A 23,643-nucleotide genomic window follows, 5' to 3' on the forward strand; every position below is an offset into this window, starting at 1 on the left:
GTTTTCAGGCTTCTGAAAATACTTCCCAAACCTGGGAGGTGTATGACCTCCTGGCAGTGCTCCCCAAACACCATGCTCCCCAACTAGGAGAAATAAGTTGCAATTTGTTTCTCCACACGATGTCTTTTCATACCTCACCCTTTTTCTCAGATCATTTGTCAAGGGTTCACTGATCTCTTCTTATTAGTTACAGAGGCTACAACAGGACAGAAGAAGAATGTTTGACCAAGCATATAATGTCATGAGTCATGGGTTTAATTTAGTTCCACCAGAATCTCAACGTGACCTTGAAACCTTCTAACACAATAGATCAGACAAGAGGGTATCAGCAGAAGGTGTCTGACAAATCCCAGCGGACGCGAACTCCACCGGGTCTGCTCCGGAGGGCACCCCGCCCGTGAAGAGCCCACCGAGGGGCCGGGTGGCTGTGCTGCCCTCTCTCCGAGCACGCCGCCCGCGGGCTCGGCTCCCGCCCCGGGCTGCGCTCCCCCAGCCGCAGCGCTGCCTGCAGGCACCGCGGCGAGGCCCCGCCCGGCCGGCTGCGGCTGCGGCTCCGGCCGGCCCGCAGGTGGTCAGCGGGGCCAGGCGGGCCGAGCCCCCCGCGCTGCGGCGCGCCCCCGTGCCCCGGCCCCCCCGGCCCCCCACCGCGGAGTCAACTCCACCCCGGGCCGTGTCAGTCACGCCGTGTGCCGGGCGGCGGGAGCGGGCGCGGGAGAGGAGGGGGCCGGGGCGGAGGCGGACCGCCGGGGCGCGGGCTGCTGCGCTGCTCCTCCCGCCGCGCAGTGCCGGCGGGGCAGCGGGGCAGGACCCGCCGCCGAGCATCCTCCGGCCGCGGAGCCTCGCTGCGCTCCCCGCTGGGGCAGCAGGCGGTGGCAGGTGTCCCAGGCCGGGCAGCTCGGGACCTTCCGGAGCTCGGGCTTAGCGGATTCCTCCCTCCCGGCTCCCGTCCAACAAGTCGGGGCTCGGGGGCGGCCGGTGGCGGCGGACCCGTCGGTCCCCTGCTTGCCCCCGCGCCACCGCCACTGCGGGAGCGACGGGGAGACGCAATAGCCCGGGCGAGCCGCGGGAGAAGATTATGGCGACGTGACTGGGAAGCGGAGCCCCTGGCCGGAGCCCCTCCCGTACCCCTGCGGAGTGGAGAGCGCGGAACCGCCGATCGCCGGCAGCCTCCAGGGCCCGCGGCGGAGCGGAGCGGCCTCCAGCCCTGCCCAGGTCTGTGAGCTTTCCTTTCCTAGGCGAGACCCCGGGGGCGGCGCGGTCCCGCTGCCGGAGCTGTGCCCCTGGGCGCGGGCGCTGCCCCGGGGCTGGGGTCGCGGAAGAGGCAGCCCCGCGGGGGTGCCCGACGCTTTCAGCCCGGCTCGTTCCGCCCCGCCGCTGGTGGGAGCCGGCCCGCGTCCCGCCGCCCCCCTCGGTGGCACCGCCGGCACCTGGCCGGGCCCCGCCGGGCGCGCTGCCGCGGCCCCGGGCGAGCGCCGGGGGCTCGGAGCAGGACGCCGCGACGGCAGCCCCCGACCCAACCCGCCCGCCCGGGCCCGGCGCGCAGCGGACGGCCGCTCCGGGAAAGCAGCAGAAGCCGGGCGCCTCCGGCCACGGCTCGCTCGGAGACCCTCTCCTGAGAAGCCCTCCCCGACGGTAAGGGCGCCGGCTTGCGGCGAGCCTGGCAGGCAGAAAAGCCGTGGGGCGAGCGGCGGGAGGCGCGTCCCCGCCCGGGGCCAGCCCGCCCGGGGCCAGCCCGCCCGGGGCCAGCCCGCCCGGGGCCAGCCCGCCCGGGGCCAGCCCGCCCGGGGCCAGCCCGCCCGGGGCCAGCCCGCCCGGGGCCAGCCCGCCCGGGGCCAGCCCGCCCGGGGCCAGCCCGCCCGGGGCCAGCCCGCCCGGGGCCAGCCCGCCCGGGGCCAGCCCGCCCGGTGAGCGGCCCCGCGTTTGATCCGCCCGCCGCCCGCAGTGCGCGCCCCGCAGCGGCTCCCGGCCCGCCCCGCTGTCGCCCGCTGCCGCCGGCCTGGCCCGAACCGGGCAGCGTGGCCAGCCCGGGCACCGCCGCTTGCGGTTACTGAGCCGGGCGGCGGAGGGCGAGGCGTTAAAAACCGACCCGTGTGCCTTGTTCCGGCGAGGAATTCATGTGAGAAGGGGTTCGCTTCCATTGTTTCTACCAAGCAGAAAACACACCAATAATTAACAGGTTAATCCTAGCTGAGATTATTTAAATCCAGGAATATTTTTAGGACGTTGCCCTTTGGGGAAATAAAGGGAGTGTGCTAATAGTGAAAAGTATGTGTTTATATTTGGAGTAACAACAATACAGAAATTAAAGAGAATTAAGAAAGACATCAAAAGTCTCCATCCCATTTCTGTTATTAACTCCTCCATTTCACATCACCGTGCAGCATTTCTGCGTGTAAGCAGTCCAAGTTTTAAAATGTTCTTCCTTTTGAAGACCTGACATCTAAAATGGATGGATTTCTGAGCCCTTCTATTCGAACTAACCAATCTAGCTAACAGGTAAAGCACTGCACAACAGATAATTGTGCTCCATTTATAAATATGGTTTGCTTAAACAACTCCCAAGAAGGCCAAAATACTTAAACATTCATAGTTCTGCTAGTCCCAGTGATGTGCTACTGTTGTTCTCAATGCATGTGTGATGTCCTGGGACTAAATTACTAGGTTTTAGTTTTAAACAAGTTTTTAAAAGGTTGTTTGGCTTAAAAATGTCCTTTGTGATTTGAACACATTGAAAGGAAAAAATTACTTAAAACTTTTCTTCTGAAATTGAAATATTATCCTCAGTTTCCAAAACAAATGGAAAGTTATAGTTTGTTACTGCATAGTGTATGTACTTTCAAAACAGCGCTATTTTTTTTGAATGTTTTCAGATGCAACTTGTATTATTTAAAGCGAGCTTAGTTGTTCAAGCTTAGTAGTATGAGAGTAGTTGCATAGATGAGATTAGTGAAGGAAGATGTCCATTTTGGTTGTGGTTTGGGAGGCTAGAGTAGAGAACCCTTAAACAGTAAAGGCAATAAAAACACTGATAAAATCATATCACCCACCCTTTGTTACAGTATCCTAGATCTCAACAGTCTTAGAGGATGATTCTCTTTTTAAGTGCTTGTTAACTTACTGTTTAGTTAATTTCTCAAAGTGATCCACCACTTCATTTTTAATATACGTATACAAATCAGTATTTCTGCTTTGGTTATCTGTATGCTGAAACATACTCATGTACAGTTCTATTATTTACATGAAATCTGAAGAGGTGAAATTAATTTACAAAGCAGATAGTTTATTTTTCCAATACTGAATCTTTTTTTTAAAAAAAAACAACTTTTGTGAAACTAATTGTGAATCCACATCAAGGCTCTTAAAAGCAAACCCACATGTTTTCAACACTGTAAATTATAGACAAGTGTATTCTGGGAAGATAATACTCCTGCAGTGAATTCTGATAAACAGTAAAGAAACAACATATTTCTCAATTTGGAATCTTAGGTTAGCTATCAAAATAAATTTTACTTTAGTCAATTACCTTCTCCCTTGTTTTTTTCATTATAAAATAATTCACCTTTTAAAAGCCAGAAAAAGATAAACAGAACGGCTCATGCAGCAAGTATGATACCATCTCTGCACTTCACAGAGAATACATTGAGCTTTGCTCCATATGCGGGATTTTGACATTAAAGATATGTGAGAATGAAGATGACATGCCATTCCCCAATTCTACTTTTGGATATCAAGGCAATGGAAGGGTTAACTCTAGAAAAATTAATTATACACAATTCCAGAACAATAGTAGTTGGGAGAGGGGTGAAGGGCTGAATTGAATAGTGATGGAAGCCTATTAGATGGAGCGAGGAAAACTGCCACTGACTACGGCGTGCCCAGCATTTTGCCCTGTGCCTGGATTTCCATCAGGCAGGGCCCATACACCAGGTATACCCACGGGTATTGTTATGATGAAGCAAACATGTTACAACTGGCACCTGTATTTCCTAAGTTATAGCCAGAAGAGCTGCTCTACAAGAACATCTCCCAAACTAGTTTCTTGTGGAAGAGAACGTTAGGAATTTAGATGGCTTACTTGCCATTTCTACTTTGGAATAAAGGACTTCATTAGAAGAAACATCCAGTTTTCAACTTTAATGAATGAGAATGTGGCCCCTTTTCCGAAAATAAAATGAACTGAAGCCAAAGCTGTTTCCATGAAAAGAAGATCCGTGACATAGACAGGTTTTGGTTCTGGCAGTTTAGGATTTCTGTGTGTTGGATGAAATCACGTCAGAGAATTTAAGATCTTAAGGATTTTAGTTTAATTAATTTAACCTTTTCTTCCCAACAGCTCAACTCAACTTTCTCTACTTCGGAGGCTCTTTCTTTTCCTTTTGTCGATAAAGATGAGAAAAAAGTGGATATTGGAAGACTTTCATTTTATCTTTTTTGGTGTGCTCTGTCTCCTTTTCATAAATGGAGGTAAACTAGAACAAGTAAAACGTAAGTAGACTTCAAACAAAGCTGTCACATTCACCCTGATTTGACGTTTTTCTTCTATTTGACAGATGTGGTTCAGAAAAGATCTTAAACCAAGAATGTCCTAAACTGGAACTGCCTTCAGAACTTTCTAACGTTCTTCCTCCTTTTAATCCTACATTTAGTAGAATCAGGTCACACCCACATTTGGGGTACATTTTCCTAAAGCAGTACAGGTTTCATTGCATCATAAAGAACTTACACATCAATTGAGGAATCTGTTTTATTTCAAATACCCTGAATCAAGAGAGTGCTTAATTCCATTTTAGTGACCTCTGTAAACATCTGACAGATTATCTGGATTTTGTCCCATGTGTAAGACTATTGTGCTGAAGTTTTAGCTAGTGTAAAGCTCATCCAAGACTGTTCTGTTGTGTTCCAAAAACAACCTCATGTGAACTGGATTAGATACACCCTTTGAGAAAATTAAGAGTCTAAACACTGTCAAAAACTTGATGAGAAGAATCAGAAAGAATACAAACAAAACAAAGGGAATATTTCTACAAAGCCTGTCATCCATGGGAGATGTTAACACATTTCAGGAAGCATGTCAAGGAGGAATAACTAACCAAATAAGTCAAGGAGTTACTGACTGCTATAGCCTTGTTACTCTGGAATGCTCTTCCCACCTGTACAGGCTGGGTTTTGGCCGCCTTCTTACAAAAGACATTGTTTTCCCTTGAGAAGTAGTTAAAATTTTCAGTCTTAATATCAGCAACTTCTAAGGAAGTAGATGCAAAAAAGAAAAAAAGCAAGAGAGAGACTGAGCTCCAAAAAGGCTGCCTTCTCCACTGAACTTACAAGAACACAATGCACAGTTATCCCTGTTCAAAGAAAGCACAGTGTGAGAAATTATCTAACTCCACTTCAGCCATCTGCTTTTCCAGATCCTGCATTTCATTTGTCATGCTTTTGTGTGAAGTGAAAGCAGATCACAGTTGCTACTAATAATCCCTACCTTTTGCTACCTTCTTTTAGTCCAGTAAATGTGAAGAATGTCCCTTGCTTGGATTATCACTTAGAAGACAGGTATTTTGTTTGATAACCTGAAGTAGCATCTATAACTGAGGGTAACGAATTAAGCTGAATCTGCATGTCATTAAGATAACAGGAAGGAATTCTCTCACGGAAACACACGAGAAGTACCTTTTTATTGAAGAGATTTGAATTTTTGATGTGAAACCATAATGTGACAGGGAGTGATGGGGCAGTGATGTCTGATAGGTAGATGGCTATCTGCAAAACTGCACCTGCAAGATTAGAAGTGCTTAACGAACAGAAAGATCTTAAAATATTTTGAATACTGATGCAAAGTCAGCACAAATTGTTCTGAAAAACTAGGACAAACATCTTTTTTATTAGGTTGTTAAAATATGGAGGTGCTGAACATACAGTATAAACACAGAGCATTTATCTTCCTTTTGCAGTCCCTTTGTTAAAAATCTCTCTGCTGTACAACCTAATATTTTCCTGAGTCAAGCCAATTGCTTTGGTTTTGCAGTGAAAATCACTTGTTTCCTATAAACCTGTCTGAGCAATCACGCCCTTTAATTTTGTTACCTAAATGGGATCTTCACCTGTGTTTTTGCAGGTGAAAGCATAAACTCACCCTGTATGAGAGCCATTTCAGGAGCTGCAATTTTGGAAAGATGGAAGGCCATGCCATTTATTTTGGTTTGGGAGGTTAAAAACAACAGCACATGAAATTAAGGGCATTTCCGTTGTGTCATTCTCCAGGAAAAGAAAAATAAGTTTACAGAAAACACTGCACACCTAAAAACACTTTGTAAGCATGGAATGGGAATGTTCATTCATAGCTCTTTCAATTCTTTACTGTTTTACAGATTCAGATACGTACTGTGTGTTTCAAGATAAGAAGTATCGTGTAGGAGAAAGATGGCATCCTTATCTAGAACCCTATGGCCTTGTTTACTGCGTTAATTGTCTTTGCTCAGAGGTAGGACTGCTAAGTTATTAATCCTACAACTTCTTCTACTTGTTTAATTGACTAGAATCCTTTGTGTTGTATCTACAATTTGACAAAGCTCAAACCTGTAGTAGGTCCTGATGATGCAGCAGGAAACAGAGGCAGGTGATACTAGCAGTGGGAAAACAGAGAAGGCCAGTACTGGCAAAAAAATACTTGCGTGCTGTAGACAGAACAGCTTAACTAGACAGAACCTTTGCCAACGCTGAGTATTACATCTTCAGTAACTGGACCCCACTACCTAAATATAACCTTTGCAGTTCCATCAATATAGACGATTATGCTGAACCTGAATTTGGTAGTGTTTTGGCCTAGGTACAATGCCTGTATCTTCAAAGGCATCTCCACAGTCAAAGCATCTGCTGCCCTAACGTGCTGAAGGAACAGGCTTGGATACCACCGTTTGTAAAAATCTATGAAAGAAGAAGAGATGATGAAAAATGAGAAAACGGTATGGGGAGCAGGGACAATTGGAGAGGACATGAAAGGGCAGGTCCTTGGCTACCATCAGCTGATGCCTGATATGAAGACACAGCAGTCATAGATCCATGCCATATACAGCTGGGGAGGGGGGTGCAGAAAAATGAGGGCAGAATGTGTCCCTTGGAGTACTTTAAAATGACTAAACAATAAGGGATCTTAATCACTAACACATGAGACAGTCCAGATGTTGAGTCTTGTCTGCTGTATTTAATGCAGAATAAAGTTTTCCTGGCTATTCCCCCCACCTCCCTCCCCCCCTGGCAAGTGTAAAATATTGGGCCCCTGTGCAGCACTTGCACTGAGGGATCTGCTACTACAGTTCAGTGCAGAGAAGCACAAACAGTAGTCCCACAGGCTTGGCTGCATCTCAGGTCTGCGCAGTAGAATGCGTATGTAAGAGAAAAAACAACATAGCAGGAAGAAAAGAAGACCTTGGTTATAGCAAGAAGGAGTTTCCACTCACTTTTGCTGATCTATAGGCAAAGTTGACAACTCCCTCAGAGTCCCTGTGTGGTAAAACACTCATTAAGTTGCTGGAAGGCTACATCTTGGGTGGGGATGAAATTAACTGGAAACCCTAGAGATCTGGATACAGATCATTGCTCAATGATTTTTAGGAAGCTGTTAAGACAGTCTGGAGGGACACGAAAGTGCCTGGTATGCTCCTCTAGAAACAGCACTGCTGTGATCCAGGCATACCCATGCACTGTGAAGCTCCAGCAAATGGAGTATGTTTTATTTCTTTCCTTTGCACATGGGCATGGAAAATCAGAGTGACAGTTCAGGGCAACAAAGTTAATGAAGAAGTAAACTGCTTGTGGTAATTACCAGTACATGCAGCTCAGAAGTGGACTTTAATACCTTGTTTGCTCTGTTTTACCTTTGTTGTACCATGAGGGTGCAAAATGTAACTTGGGGTCCTCAGCTGTGAGGACGCTGAAGGATGTCTGGGATGTGACTCATGTTGCCTGGAAGGAAGACTCCAGATAACAACTGCAGCATCCAGCCATTCATTTGAGCTTTATCCTTCATCCTGGCCAAAAGAAATGCCCTCAGAACACTAACCTACAGCAAAAGCTCCAGATCATCAGGAAAGTCTCAATAATTTATAATTTTAACAAAATTAAGGCTAGATAAAGCATTAGAAAACACTCCATGACATAGCACAAGCACAGACCTTAAACCAAATATTACAGCACAAAAAATGAAACTAAAGTGTGCCACAGGCAGCAAGTAAGAGAGACCTAAGCATTATCCACCTGTGATTCACTGGCAGTAAGTCAGTTAAGCATCAGATATTTACAGAGTCTGAAGCAGCAACCTACTCCCTCACACTGCAAAGAAAAGCAAAAAAATTCCTAGGGGTCCGCATTACCAGTGTGACCAACATTTCTTTGCTGGCCTCCAATGTCACGATCCATATGATGGCTGCACAAAACAAGTCATATCAGCCAGGCAACAGACCAAGATCTCTGCTCCACCTCTAACAACAGTCTGTCCATTCATCCCTCCCCAACACACACACACTTCTGATGTTTAACAAAAAGGCGAGACAAATTAACTAAACAGAGGCCAAATTATTCAGCCTGGGATAAAAAAAACCCAAAAAAACCCAAACCACCTTCTTGTTCTTATGTGTATGTAGTATTGTCTTTTTACAAGTTATAATTTACATACTTAAACCAGAATAAAACTAAACATAATTCAGTGTTCTCACCCCGTTCCCTCTTTCTTTTACAACTCTTCTCCCCCCACCAAACACAGAGTGGAGGCTGTTGATTGTTAACTGTCAGGTAAATTGGAGCACTCACAATTTGTCAGATCATTATTTTACTTTCTAAAACACAGCAGCTTTTTGCTTGTGTTCATAGTCAGATCTGCAGACTTCAGGGGCTAAAATGAATGCTCTGCACCCAGCACTGGTAACACAGCTGGGGAAGAGAGATGCAGTTACTCATTGGGTATCTGATGCAGAAATGCTAGCCACGGCCCTGACTCACAGAAGCCTACAGGAGCTTAAGTTTTACTCTAGTCAGTAGGGCTTGATCTCCCAGACATCACTGTGAATCTAAGCATAAGATCAGTCTTACCGAGCACACGATCAGTTAAAATATTTCCATCCTGCTGCAAACAGTGGAGTGCTGCAGGCAGCACTGAGGAGCAAAGTAGGCCTGCAGAATTTTTATCACAGCTGATCATGCACAGAAAGTAAACATTCACCTCAGGGGATTTTGTAGGACTAACAATTAAAAAGGGAGTGAGGCCATGGAACAGGACAAGTAAGCAACATGGAGCCAGGCCAGCAGACAGCGCCAGCCTTTCTTCTACAGTAGTGCTTTACAGGCTCTCAGATGATGGTCTACAGGGCAAGGCGCTGTGCAGACCAGTGATAGTCCCTATCCCACAAAGTCTACAGCCTAAAATTTGCTCTTCTTCTATAAAATCAGTGTATTTCATTTCAGCCATCATTGGAAACAGATGGTGATATCATTTTTAGTGTCTCTTTTCAAAGCAGATGCACAAATGTAGTTTGCGGGTAGTAATGATCTAACAGTATGATTCCAGCCTGTGGTCTGCAGGTATTTAGGAGTCAATGGATTCTTTTGAAAGAGATGGCTGTAAAGGCCTATACATATGCTGTCTAAGGAAGTCTGCACCTCCACTGGAAACATTTCAGTGCTCCAGAAGGCAGATGAAAATAAAGCGAGTTTATTCCTGACACCACTGAAAACTACAGTTGTAGCATAGTATCAATGTTCATGCTGAAAGACCTTTCTTGCTATAAACATGAGCAACTCAGAGCTAAATTAGAAGGATGAATTATAGATGGGAAATGGGAATTTGAAATGGATAGTCTTTTCTGGTTACAAACTCTGGAGAATGAAAATTCCCTATGTTTTAATTATAAATCAATCTTAGATGTGGTCAAATAGAATATTATGTTAATGACATGAATAATGAACACTATTCCCAAGGCTTGCTCATATTTCTTAGAAAAATGGCTACTTACCAACTGGTGTTTTTTGTCTACTGGGGAACCCATAAAATGAAAACAAAAGACTCTGCACAGTTTTCAGGAACAATTACAGACGCTATTGTCTCTTGCGGTCTTGAACTAACCCTCAGTAGGGGATATCTCAGAGACCTACCATTCATTATCTGTGTCTTCGTTTTGGAAATACAATTCCTAAGCATAATCTGCTCAAAAGAAAAACACAAATGAAGATTGTTGCAATCAATTTTTAGGCACTTCCTCTGATTTTAAGGTTTGTGTGGATTTCTGCTCTGCTGTATTCTGACCTCCAGCATAAATTCAGAGGCAGTGAAAGCAGTGTGGCCTTACCATGGTGTGAGTGAAATCATAATGTTGTAAAAAGGCTTTTTTTTTTTTTTTAAATATGTAGATGTAGAGTAGAGAACACAGAAATTTATAAGATGGCCCATTTCATTACAGTATTGTATTATGTTCCACCTGCAGAATGGAAATGTCCTGTGCAGCAGAATAAGATGCCCAAGTCTACACTGTCCTTCCCCTGTGCATGTACCACAGCTGTGCTGCCCACGATGCCCAGGTAATTTGTATTAATGACATACAGTCCTTTCTGAAATAGTTATTTAATATGCTGAGTAACAGCAAAATTAAATGTCTGTGCTGGAAAACTCCTGTGAAGTAAACATCCTTCTATATCCATTTAGGTCATGAGAGGCTTGTCCTACAGTAAGTTACAGTATCTCCTATAGTGGTGTCTTTTTAGGAAATCATAAGTATAGATTCAGGAAGGGATCAGGTAAGCTACCACGTCCAATCCCCTACAATCCAGGCAGAAGGTACTAGGAATTTCACTGATGAAAATTAATGGAGTATCCACTCCCCACTCTTTCCTTTTTCTCTAAACTCCATCACAATAAAAACTCATTTCACAAACTTCCCAGGTTTCTGCTTTTGGTGCTTTTCATAAGAGCAGACTAAAATACGTGGTTATTTGCAATGGGTCTCTGTTAACAAGCAATTCAAAATTGCTGTGGCAAATGTGTATTTGTATAGTATCACTGTACAACCAGTCTGGTAACATTTGCCTTTTACATCTCAAATCCAGGCATAGCTTCATAATTAGTAGAGACTGTTGTAAATCATAGAAGCAGTGCTGTAGAAGTTTATGACTATATAAATCCAATTGGATACTGTATAGTAAATTCCTCCAGACTGTACATTTATTATATGCTCATTATTAAGAGCCACTGTATGAAAGAGACTAAGCAGGATCTTTCACAAGGCTGTTACAACATTCCCGACATGGCCTAATGGCTGGTAGATTTGACTGGAGCTTTTCCCTAAATGTCTGTCTTAGTGGCACCCCTCATTTCCACTTATAAAAGAGTATTCATGCAGCATCATAGAAAGGGGTTGTATTTGACCTTCTCTAGAGAGTTTCATTGTCTGAGGAAAACAGCTGTTCCCTGACCAAAACCTGTGAGCAGGAGGCAGTAGGCAATGGTGGAGGGACATGAGTGCACAAGCAGTTTGCTGTTCAGCTGGGGTTAGTGTGGTCATTGCACTTACTGGAGGACAAATGGCAACAACCCATCAATTTTTTGTAGGATTCATCTGTCCTGACAATTACATACATCTGTCTATCAGATGTGTGTATCAATACCTGATCTAGGTATCTAGAATTCTTTCTTAATCTGTGTTGACAAAGAACCATTTCAAGTGTGTAACTCATCTGGTGCCATGATGCCACTCTTCTTGTGCCCTGGGATGAGATTCATCCCATTCAACTTTGAATCTAACACTTTGGCATCTAGTTGATGGTAGAGTTTTATCTATGAAGGTCTAAAACATAGGACATAAAGTTTGTAAGGTAGCATGCTTTATTTGACCAAGTAGCACTGTTAGATTACTAAGCTTCAGTTGGCAAGGGAATCATCTAGATGCCCTTCACAGCTGTTGGAAACATGCTGTCCAGAGGGTGATACATCCTGTTACCCAGAATGAGAAGAATTTTTCCCTGGAGATGCCTATCTCTCTCCACTGATTATTGAGGGAGCACAGGTAAGTAGCTTACACTAGATGCTTACTTTTTGACAGCTTAAGTTAAATCACAATCACAGAAATTCCAGTCTCCGTAATTGGCATTTGCGGTCAGGAACTTTTTTTTTTTTTAATATCTCTGTACAGTATTAAGTATAGAAACATAAATGCTTCTAGATGACTGATTTTGCTTCAGGTGCTCTTTGACAGTGACCTGTTTGGCTTTTTTCTGTTCATGAGGCTGTAAATGTCATGATACCTATGAAGATTTTAAAACATTCTACAATGACCTAGTAAAGAAGAGTAAGGGCCCCCGTAAACTCTCAAATCCTTCTTATCAAATGAAGTTCTTGCTATTCACAGTCTTCAGCTAGAATTTTGTACTGTCTGTTTAAACTGATTAATCCAGAAAATTATCAGAATGAACCTTTCCTGAATTGTGATCCATTATCTTCTCTTAACTGCTCCTAGAATCTATCTATAGTCTATCTGCTACATATGATAGGCCGATACATCAAAAAATGAGATGGGCATCTCATTAAAAATGAGAGTCCCACTAAGTAACTGAATCTGTAATTCAGATAGATCTGCACCAATGTTAGGCAAAAGAGGACCAGGAATCTCCTGTGCTTTCAGGGGTTATTTGCATTCTGCTTTCTGCAGTGATTATGCATATCATATTTGGTGCCGTATCTTCAGTGGTATTGTTTATGCCTGATCTGAATAGGAATCTCAAGCTTTCTTGCACATCTTATGCCAGCTTTCCATTCCTATGTGTCTGGCGTACAGTATCTTTTGTGCAGCATCCCATGACATGCAGGAAACTTCTCTAGTTTCTCCCTATTTTTTAATGGAACATGCTAGAGCTCTGGCCATTAGCCATCCATTTGAAATATTCTCATAAATGCTCATTATATTCTGTCACGTATGTTCCCCCTCAGTTTCTCAAGCTGCATTTCAGAAATGAGTACTACTAGTCATAGTGACTTTGGGCTCTTCCTCCTGCCTTTCTGCAGGCCTTGTAGAGTGTAACTGCCCAAATAACTGCCTCCTTATTTAATGAAGCAAAGGTAATGCCAGGAGGCAGCAACTTTCATTGGAAACTGAACTTCATAACTACCTAAGTGGAGGAGCTGTTGAAGGGATTCCTTTGAGAAAAGTTGGCACTGCTCTCCCCTTGGAATTAATGTCTCCTGCGTCCATAGTGACACTGGACTTGCTGACACAAAGAGATGCAGTGTTTGTATCCTGTCTCCCTGGCACCAGCCACCATGAATCTTAAGTAGTTGTCAGACATATGTTATGAAGCATCTTCTACTTTTCACCAGTGGTTCAATCCTACCAGCTTCTACCATGGATTCACTGCTAACTTTCTTTTTGTTGTTTTTAAACCTATTATTTCTAGCATTGGCAAAATCCAGACCTTGTATCTTATATATAACTAAAAAGTCCTCCCTTTTGCAGCTCTGAAAAGTACTTTACTGCTTGAATCAGATTCTTATCATCACACACATGTAACCACAGATACTAGGTTCACATTCATTGGGACTTTTTTTACACATTAGTGAGACCCAAAAGGACATCACATGCTTCTGAGCTTAAACTCCTTCCTTCCACCTCAGGATGCTCCAGGCATCATCAGGGGAGAGGTGATGTATAGAGTCAGGGAGAGAATTCACCTTCATTCTCAGAGCTGGATCAGCTCTCAAGCTAGCATGGACTTCAGACCTCCTGCCTCCTGTCATGAAAATAAACTTCATGTACAAGTTCTTCAAGCATTTAACTGCAGCTATCTTTAATGACACTACTATGGACAGTGCCTTTATAAATGGAACATTTATTGTAGCTTTTAGCATTTCTACATGGAACGATTGTGAACCAAAGCATTTAGAGTCTGGTTAAAGATCTAAAATTTTTGAGTATACTCTGGAATATGTTAATTTAAGATGGTGCAAGCTTACACCAGAAGCAAAAATGCACAATTGCATATTTAGAAAAAACCACTTTCTGGTTTGATTTCTCAGCAGATAAGGCCACATACTGATAGATGAATTGGCCCATCTGGCTCCAGTATTTTTTAAGCTTGCTGGCCCAACTAAACACACTGGCTTCCACCAACATCCATGATTAGTAACACATTTCAGTTTAAGCTCATTTGGTACTATGATTTTTCTGTATCAAATTCAAAATGCTTTTCTGATGTACTTTTTGTTGCCCTATAGATACTGAAATAACAACAAAATGCCAGGTGGCACCTATATATATAGCTGGACTAAATACAAAGATGGACCAGATCAGGTATCTCACAATAGTGGTCTGAGAACATCACTTAAAATTAAATGAGGCTATGTCTGCATGGCAGACTGCAGCATGACTTAGTAATACATGTATCTCTGAACTAGCTGTTTTAGATCCTGGAAGCAGCCTAGTTAGGACAGTGTAGAGCTCACTGCACTGCAAAACTTGCTTAAGAAGCAGGAAAAATGCACCTGCAATGAGCTCCATGCTACTTTCTCTCAGTTCCTTCCAGTAACTGAGCTAGTCCAGGTAACACTGCACTCTGTAGTGTGGAAATTCTTAGACTCCAAGGTGCTGAGTATGTACAACACCTGTTGACCTGATATACATCATATATAAACACAGAAGCATGTGTATTATACAGTGTATCCTGCACTGAATTACAACCAAAATCTTCAACCTGAGCTGTTGGAATGCTCTGGTGGAATGATTTTCTGCTGCAGAATGCACATACAATAAACTAATTGGTGAAGAGGTTTCACCCAGCTCACACACCAGAGCTCCCAGGCTCTCAGTTCCAGTCTTCTCACCATTCCACTCAGAAGAACGCAGCCTATTTCACAAATATTTGTTGGATGGAGGAAACATATTGTGCCCAACTCTTCTATTCTCTATGCAATTTTTGTGCTACCACCTACCCTTCTTAGATCACTAAGTGAGAAACTCATGGCCCAGATCTCACTGAAGTTACAATTTTTAATTGTCTTAAGTAGATGGATTAGTAGAGCCTGAGTAGGAAAGAGAAAAAACCATACAAATATGGTAATATTAAGAGATGTTCAGATGGCCTTTTACTGAGCAGACACCGTTTTCCATGCTGTTACTAAAAGAACACTTGTTACCTCCCATATAAAAAGTATCTCTGTTGAGTGATGCTACACCTTTGAAATCAGCCAGAAACACTCCACATCCTGAATTCCAGACTGAAAACAGGCTATTACAGCAATATTCTCGATAAAGAATTTGTACAAGTATTGTGGCAAAGGGCATATAAGTTGTGCCTGAACCAATACACATGGTTCAAACACCTAAGTATTTCATAAGAGTTTGGAGATGGATCCAGACTTCACGTATCACTTGCAAAACTTTAGAACTCTCCACTGTCCAAAAGATCAGCTCTCTGCCATACCATGAAAGTTCTTCAAGGTTCTTAAACCTGACAAGTTGCAAATACAGAAACGCTCAGTGTGTTAATCTGTCCCTCTATTGTCTAAGTCTCCAGGCAGCAGAATTTCTTCTGGAACTGTGCTGCCAAAACATCCGCTTTCCATCTAACCCCATAAGGATTTCAGACCACTGGTCATGCAGTAGTATAAACAATCTCTGAGCTTGTGATTTCCTTTCTCTTATATAATGGTGAAAGGATTAAGGAAGAAGGCCACGGGGAGATTTGCATGAGAAGAATGATATTTAGATAGTATTTCTTTCATGATTCTTACTGAAATTTGAATTTGACAGTAATAAATATCATAGCTACTGAAAGTTGATACATGCTGGTTTTGAGACAATAATAAAAAAAGGCATCTTACAAAGATGCTTCCTAAAGGCCTAGATGTAGTCTGTGAGATGAAAACAACAGAGCAGTAACAGCTGTCATTTTATGGAAGACTTGATAAATTATGGTGAAATCTTACAAAATCCATCACTTGTGGAAAACAACAACAGCCTGTAAGCAATTTCAATACTGAAGTCCTCTGTGTGCAGCTGATGGGAGCTTGACACATGAAGGGCCCACTGATTAGCATGGATTAAGGAACGGTAGAGGACAGTCTTAAACCATTGATTGAGACTGGTTAAATGTTGGCAGAAATGTTCAGATGAAAAAAAATCTAAGGCTACACAAGCATCAGTAAAGTTAGGTATTGGAAATACATTATAATAACTGGGGTTCCCTTCACACACCTCTTTTGTCACCATCAATAGTTAGCACTGGAGGACTTCAAACATCTGATCTATATGTCACCTACAAAGTCTAATCCATCAGTGACAGCACAGTGTACCACAGGTACAACTGAAAGTCTTTGAAAGTGTCTTCCTACAAAGCACAGTGGTAAAAAAAAATAAGGAAAAAGAAAACTCAGTATGCAGAAAGAGATTACTTTGGGAGTATGAGAGTGGGGAAACTTCACAAATAATCAATATTAACAAATGAACTGCGAAGCATTAGAAATCCGGCTGGTTTTATTCTTTGCTCATACAACATTATCCACATTTCTGGAAGCAGCTGAATTGTCTGAGAGATAACAGAAAAAGCTAGGCTCCTGAAAATTTTGACCATTTGAAACTATTATCTATGCTTGTCTGAACTGTTAATCCAAAGAATAAAATCTCTATATTCTGTAACTGATGCATGGTATATAACAAGTTCATAACCGCCTTAGTAATGAGTCCTACAAGGACTGTCTTCCTGACACCAAGGAATAGATAGCTGGCACTTAAATAACAGTGCATTGACAGAAATAATGAGTTTGGAGCTATAGACACATCTCAGATTTAAGAAAAACCGGCCATAATCTCCAGCATGCTGCCCACTTTGCCACACGTCTGACATAAGCCTCAGTCCGTGGAAGAAATTCTGCATACTTCGCTCCCCTTCAATGTTCAGCCCCGCCTTCCTTTCTTACTTTACCTCAGCTTCTGCATCTCTTGAGACCTTTAAACCATGCTGTTGCACTGCCTGTAGGCCCAGTAGCTAAGCTTTCACTGATCACCTCTGCACTTTCCAGATAATGAAAAAGAAATTAAAAATAACTTGTGACCCAAACCGTCAGCAGTCACAGTACAGGAGACTGCAGAATTGGTACGCCAACATACACAGCAGCTGATAGTTATAACTGGAGAACTACTTACTATTATCTATTGATAAGAGCAAATTTCAAAATTTCCAGTCTGCATTTGGTGCCTGTGGAGGTACCATAGAATTACAGAGCTGTACTTTTTTGTGGTTACTCCACATATACAAACAAGGTGGATATTCATATCTGGAATATGAAAGATGCACAGAACGTTACACAGCACCAGAGATTAATAAGATTCTTTGGGTTTTGTATAGTCCCAACAATGGGTAGCTGTCAGATAGAAGTAAATTTGATTTGGAAATACAATTATATAGGCATTCTTAGGACATGTCTAATTTTTTCCTATTGATGTGTGCTCAGATAATTCAGTTTGTTTTGTGATTTTGTTTTGTTATTGGCTTCATAAGGAAAGTTTGCCATCACAGCCAGATTGAGGTTATCACTTGTTTCCATTCTGCTTTTTTGAGTATAAAAATTCAAACAATCTATCTGTACATTGGTATCCAAAATGCACTGAAAAATATGTATCTTCCCACATGGATGACAGAATTAGAACTTCCATTCTTTGGGCTGACAAGATAGGATAGGATAGGCTGCTCGGAAGTTTTACAAGATAACTTCCAAGAGCTTCAAAGATGCTTCAGAGAGGATTCAAAATTCTCCAAAGCTTCACTCAATTTGTTTCCTTGGCTGGGAGAGCGATTGGTAGATTCATATAATAGTTCAACCTTGGAGCAGGAATTAAAATGGAGCAACCTAGAAAGTGTTTTATGACTTCTTCAGAGTTTTGCTGGGCAATTTTTTATGCCACTATAAAAGAAAACACAGGAAATTAAGCTGCAGAAAATATATTAAAATAATGTGAAGAGCTTGACTCTAGCCCTAGAAAGCTAAAAAACAACCAACAGTCTTTTGAATGTTTAAACTGAAACTACATCTTTGCCTTGAATCTGTATGAAAGTTCATACTCTCTAGATAAGGTGCTACTAGTTCCTTCAAGCAATGAGTTTCATACACTTTCTACTGGCTGACCATATTAAAGGCTAGCTGTTGCGATTAACTCTGAATTACCTTGGAGTTTTTAGAGCTTAACCTGGTCCTTGAAGTTATTTTAATGTAAAGCATTTTGTGGCTTAATATCTTTGACACCTGCACCTCCGAGAGGCACATATGGATTTTGTTTAGAGCTTGTGTTTGCAGTTTTTGGATAGTGCACAACTTTTCAGTCCAAATTTATTGTCAGCCTCAGCCACTGCTTTAAAAACAACATCATTGCACCATTTTTGTTGTTTTTTAAAAGGACATTCACACATCATCTATGTTTCTTTAAATCGTAGATTTATAATAAGTTGGATTGTGATGCATGACTGAGGGAAAAGGCTAAATGCAGATGGACTGAGGGTTGATCCATAGTCTACTGTAGTCAATCAACAGATTTCTATTAGCTTTGATAGTTTTTGGACTCAGCCTTCTACAAACAGATGCAGTTACTGACTGTGGTATAGCCCCCTCTCTAGAAATGCTGAGGAGTATGGTAGAAATATGAGACAGAAGATGAAAGAGGCAAGTGCCTTTACACTGTGCCACACAGAGTAGGTGTTTGGGCCAGCTTCCAAATCTATTTAGTTCAATGGACTTCAGATCAGACCTTGAAGTGACACATTCATGTAGAGTGGAAACAAAAGTAGAGGGAAGAAATTAAGCAAAGGAATTTTTAATAGGAAAGAAATCCATTTGCTCTCTTATGCTGTGCTATAATCCCCCAAGGACCTCCAGCCACAAAGGTTATTTAAAATAATACTAGGTGATCCCTAGAAGATAACCTTGCACTGAAACAGTGTAATAGGTTTTCTCTGTCTGAGGTTTCTGTATTCTCATGAGATGATGAATCAGGATTTAGTTCTGGTGGTGAAGTAGCTCTAGAATATTGGTATTTTACCCTTCTTGACATGATAGGGAAAAAAACATCTACCCTTTCAGCAGCCGGTGGTTTTGACCTTGCAAGAGCCAGTTTGCAACAGCAGTTTGTCCCACCACGTGCTGCTGGCACTCAGGGCTCAGTTTAGTTATTGGGACCTGAAACTGCACTGGGAGCAGGTCAGGAATATGCAGTGACTGAGGCGAAGGCACTGACAGGTTTCCTGCCTTTCTGAGGCAAATGCATGCAAGAGGCCTCCACGGACACTGAGGAAAGTTTGGTAAATTTCTGGAAAAAACAGAGCATGCGTTATCCCAGGTCACAATGACACCTGTGTTCCACAATGTCCCTTGCTGCCTATAATACAGAGATTCTCTATTCTCTGTCTTCAATGTTTTCTTTACCCCCTCTGCATTTGGCCCCTCTCATCAAGTAGCCCCAGCATAGCACACTCATGCTAAGGTGGCCAAAATATGATCACAGAACATCTTCTGCACTGAAGGCCTTTTTGGGGAAGTGAACCATGGTGGCAGAATGAGGAAATCCAGATTCCCAGCTATATGCTTCTTTGCATTGGCCCTTCTGATACAAATGGATCAGAACGTAAGCATTAATTGGATCTCTGGGTACAAACCAGGCCTACTGCTGCCACTGTACCTTAGTTTCACTGGAACTGCAGAATAATAGGCAAGTGCTCTGTGTCATATAAAAGCATCGCTATGCACTGCATACACACAGAAGAATATCATTTATGTGATCTTCATCCCATATAAACATGAGGATCTTTTTTTAAAAAATATTTTTAAAAATACAGTTTGGTATGAACACATGGCATCAGGGTTAGTTCAGTCAACAGAGTTGCTCCAGATTTATTCAATGTAACTATGACCAAAGTCTCGCTGTCACTCTCCTAGCAAGATGCATGATCTCTCTCTGCAGGATGCTTCGCTTACCTCTTGAAGTCTTAGGCTGCTCTGTTTTGAATTTGTAAGGATCAGATTATCAACACGTATTTATTCCTCCATTCCAAGTATGTGTCTCATACTGAAAAGCTATTTCTTATATATAATAACCATATTCTATTGGCTTATGTGTAGTAGAGGGAGGAGCCTAACACAGAGGATTTCTGAACACAGGCTTTATCTTTTACTTGGAATGTTACTAGCACTTAGAATTTACCAGTACTGGGAAGGGCTTTGGCTGAACCCCTTGGAACACAGACACCAAGGCAGCAGGGATCAAACCACTCATTACCGCATCTTCAGAGCTCTGATTCCTTAGGTGAAAGGAGGCTAGTTCAGATACTGTTAATCAGAGCAGCTCCAGGACTGCTCACATCTATACATGCTTATCTAGCTGTCAAATGGCTGTTCCAGCAACAGGAAGAGGCACATACCATATTAATGCTGGAGAGAGGAGTTTAGCCCAGGTCCCCTCACAAAGCTAATTTCAAAGTGATTAGATTTTCTCACTTTGTGTTTCTCTCCTGTACATCAGGGTGACAGAAGATTCAAACATGTTCCAACTGGCTGTGCAGTCAAAAGTAACTGTAAGAGTAAACTGCAGTCACTCACTTGCATTGGTAGCATGCCAGACTGAAGTCTGTATCTCGCAGTCGGTAGGAGCTGCAAAGGAGCTTCAGATTCTCCAATATTGTACACGTCTTTGGTGTCACAGAAAGACAAGTACCGTGTGTTAGTAGGCAGCAAACATGCACAGCTAGAAAGGACAGTCCAAACCTGCTGCCATCCCAGATGATACTAATACATCACTTGCTGTTGTTTTCCCCATGTACCAATGACACAGGGCATTACCAGCATACACCATTGAGAATGAAGGACACCATTTGTCAGGACCTTCCTTTTAGCTTAGTTTCTTCTGCATGAGGTGCAAAAGGCATTACCTGCTGAAGAGAAGTTTTTTGAACCAAAGTGCAGCTCATGTGCTTTGAATTAATTTTCAATATTGCTGCCTCAAAACTGAAATTAAAATGTTACACCTTGTTTGCTTAAAAGTCCTAGTCTCTGGAGTTTTTCACTGAGGAGAACTTCCTTCTATAAGTCATTCCCTGGCTTCAGCAGGACCTACTTGAAAGAAATGGACTGATCTGTATTGTGGTATAAAAGATGCTCTTCACTGCATGCAAGGTGGGACCTTAGGGTATATTGTTACCCTTAAAGTTTTAAAGATTCTGCACCAGGAATAATAATAATAATAAAACCACAAACGATCCACGAGCCAGCCCATTGTCATGGGTGTTTGGCAAAAAAAGACAAGAACTGTTTTTGCTGCTGTCATTCCCAGCTACGCTTTTAGATAAAAGCTGGAAGTTGGAGTGGGAGGCACAGTTCCTACTCCGCATGTGTCTGGCTCAGGATAGAGCTATTGCTATGAATGATAGTACTCAGGCTAGCTAATTTGGGGAAGTCTTGTCCCATACACAAACACAAAGGGAATTCCATTCTAAGACAGATGCACAACTCCTGTGGGTGACAGCCTGTTTCATGTTAAAAACACATTTCAGTGGTGGAGGAAAGCAGTAATTTTGACATTGTGGTTGGCCTTTGGCAACTGCAGCCTGCATTCTGGGAGCAGCTGAAGAAAGCTAGAGAGGTAGCAAGGTGCATAACATAAAGAAAGCTTCCAACACCTTATCTGCATCTTATCTGCAACAATCTCCTGGCATTTCATGCTTCTAGCTCCTTGCATGAATTGCGGTCAGTGCGAGTTAGCATTTTATTCTACATTGCTGCCTAGATTTTTTTTCAACCCACTTTGTAAATTGCAATTCCACCTGCAGGTTTTTATCCAGAAATGTAATTTTCTGCACATGAATAAATTATTCCATTACTGTTATTCCAGACTACTTCAGTTAGTATTTTGGGGCCTCCTAGAATTAATCCTTCACAGTGGAACCTGAAGCCCATTGTGTTAGCCTTTAACACTGCTATGAAAAACAGCAGTAAAAAGACTCAGTAAGCAAGAATCATACCTGTATCTCTCTACTGACTTATGTGTACATTACCCTAGAGAATGATTTTGCTTGTAGGGAAAAGACCCAGACTTCATGAAAGAGGAGAATGAACAATATTTTTTTAACAAGTAGACCTAGGGGTATGTGCAACTCCTGCCCAAGCAGTTTTCCAAAACCAGATGTCAGGTCATCAAAGTGCTGCCTGCTTGTGTTGGGCAATGTGTGCACCTGAGCTGATCCAGATTTCATAAATTTTTCAAGTACTCTCATATTCTAGTCATGTTCCCCTTTGGCATTAGAAATGCTCATGATCCGCACATTTCCAAGACTTGTGTTTTATTTTGACCGTCATAATTCCTCTATATCTTGCTTCTGAATAGTTAACCTCCAATTCTTGTGCCAATCTTAAATGTCAAGGCAAGTAATGTGGCCTCACATGATGTTATGCTACAACTCGGAGTGATCTGATTTCTGTACAGAAGCAGTGTGTGAGATGGCCAGTTAGCTGGTGTCTAAAGAGAGTCTCCTGCACCAGAATATGGTGTAGAGAGCTTTGAAGTACCCACTGCAACTAAACTGACTCAGTTTTGTTCAGTAAGTAGCAAAACTCACTGAGAATACAAGTGAATACACAGGATAGATGTCAATGCGAACGGTTGTCCCAGAGTTATAGCAGAATTCAATCACTCATCTAGTGAATAGGGTTCCAAAACAAATCCTCAGTCTCTTAGTTGTACATACTTATACTCTGTGTTGATTTAGAAAACGTTTTTCATAAAATCCTCCCTGGACTCAAATTCATAATCTATCATCTGTTTACTTACAAAAGACGAGAGAGAATTATCTGTAGAACAGTTCCCAGTATGGTAAGTTTCTTAAGGCATTAGACCTCGTGATTAATTTCATCTTGTTTAGCTCTTGATTGTTTTTATAAGGGTGTTTAATAAAACAGAAAAACTGCAAAAACCAAGCCAGGCTGAGCGCCTAGCGTTTCTGCTTGATGTTAAAAGCCTATCTTTTTCAGTAAATGACACTAGGTGATTCTGAATGTTGCAGTTTAAAAATAGTTTCTAAGTCATCAAGCCAAAAGTCTGTAGGATTTTTAAAAAATGATCTTTGCCAGATGTTCTGATATTAAAATAAAGCAATAGTGAGAGTGTTATGTACTAACGAGAATGGTGAGAATATTGTACAAGTATCTCATAGAGATGCAATAAAAACCTGCAGACCCTTACTGAGATGCTGTGCAAGGTTCTTACAGACCTTGCTGAGAGGTGTGCAGCAGCATGAACTTTGCCTACACACCTTCCTTGTCTAGTCTGTACAAGCTCCATTTCGGGAGTACGCTCAGTTACCACTTCAACTTATTACTGGCTGCAGATCAGTAAAACTCAACACAATGACTTTCAGAAAGCCAATGCTTGGTCTTGTCCACAATGGTGAAGACCATCCAAAGCCAACTGATTTTTTTGTCTTGAAGGTCAGATGTCACCTTATAAACACTTTACTGATTATCATGCCACGACTGTACTGATTCTGAGGTGGTTTTGCTGGTTTGTTAGTTAGTGTCTTAAAACTGTTAGCAATTGTACCTGTACCTCCTGACTTTCTCCAGAAGGATCCAAGTTGAAA

The 23,643-nt window shown here is 42.4% G+C and overlaps 1 protein-coding gene across 1 annotated transcript in view; it reads left to right on the top strand.

Moving 5' to 3' along the window:
- The first annotated feature begins 728 nt into the window (after positions 1 to 728).
- The window catches only part of CHRDL1 (chordin like 1), a 45,329-nt gene continuing 22,414 nt past the window's right edge, over positions 729 to 23,643 (top strand). Inside the window, exons 1-4 of the mRNA XM_040614726.1 lie at positions 729 to 1,212; positions 4,334 to 4,485; positions 6,366 to 6,478; positions 10,470 to 10,563. Coding sequence (XP_040470660.1) covers positions 4,389 to 4,485; positions 6,366 to 6,478; positions 10,470 to 10,563 — 304 coding nt within the window. The 5' untranslated portion in view covers positions 729 to 1,212; positions 4,334 to 4,388. The remainder of the gene's footprint in view (positions 1,213 to 4,333; positions 4,486 to 6,365; positions 6,479 to 10,469; positions 10,564 to 23,643) is intronic.

This window comes from Falco naumanni, chromosome 14 (assembly GCF_017639655.2).
Source record: "Falco naumanni isolate bFalNau1 chromosome 14, bFalNau1.pat, whole genome shotgun sequence".
NCBI classification, from domain to species: domain Eukaryota; kingdom Metazoa; phylum Chordata; class Aves; order Falconiformes; family Falconidae; genus Falco; species Falco naumanni.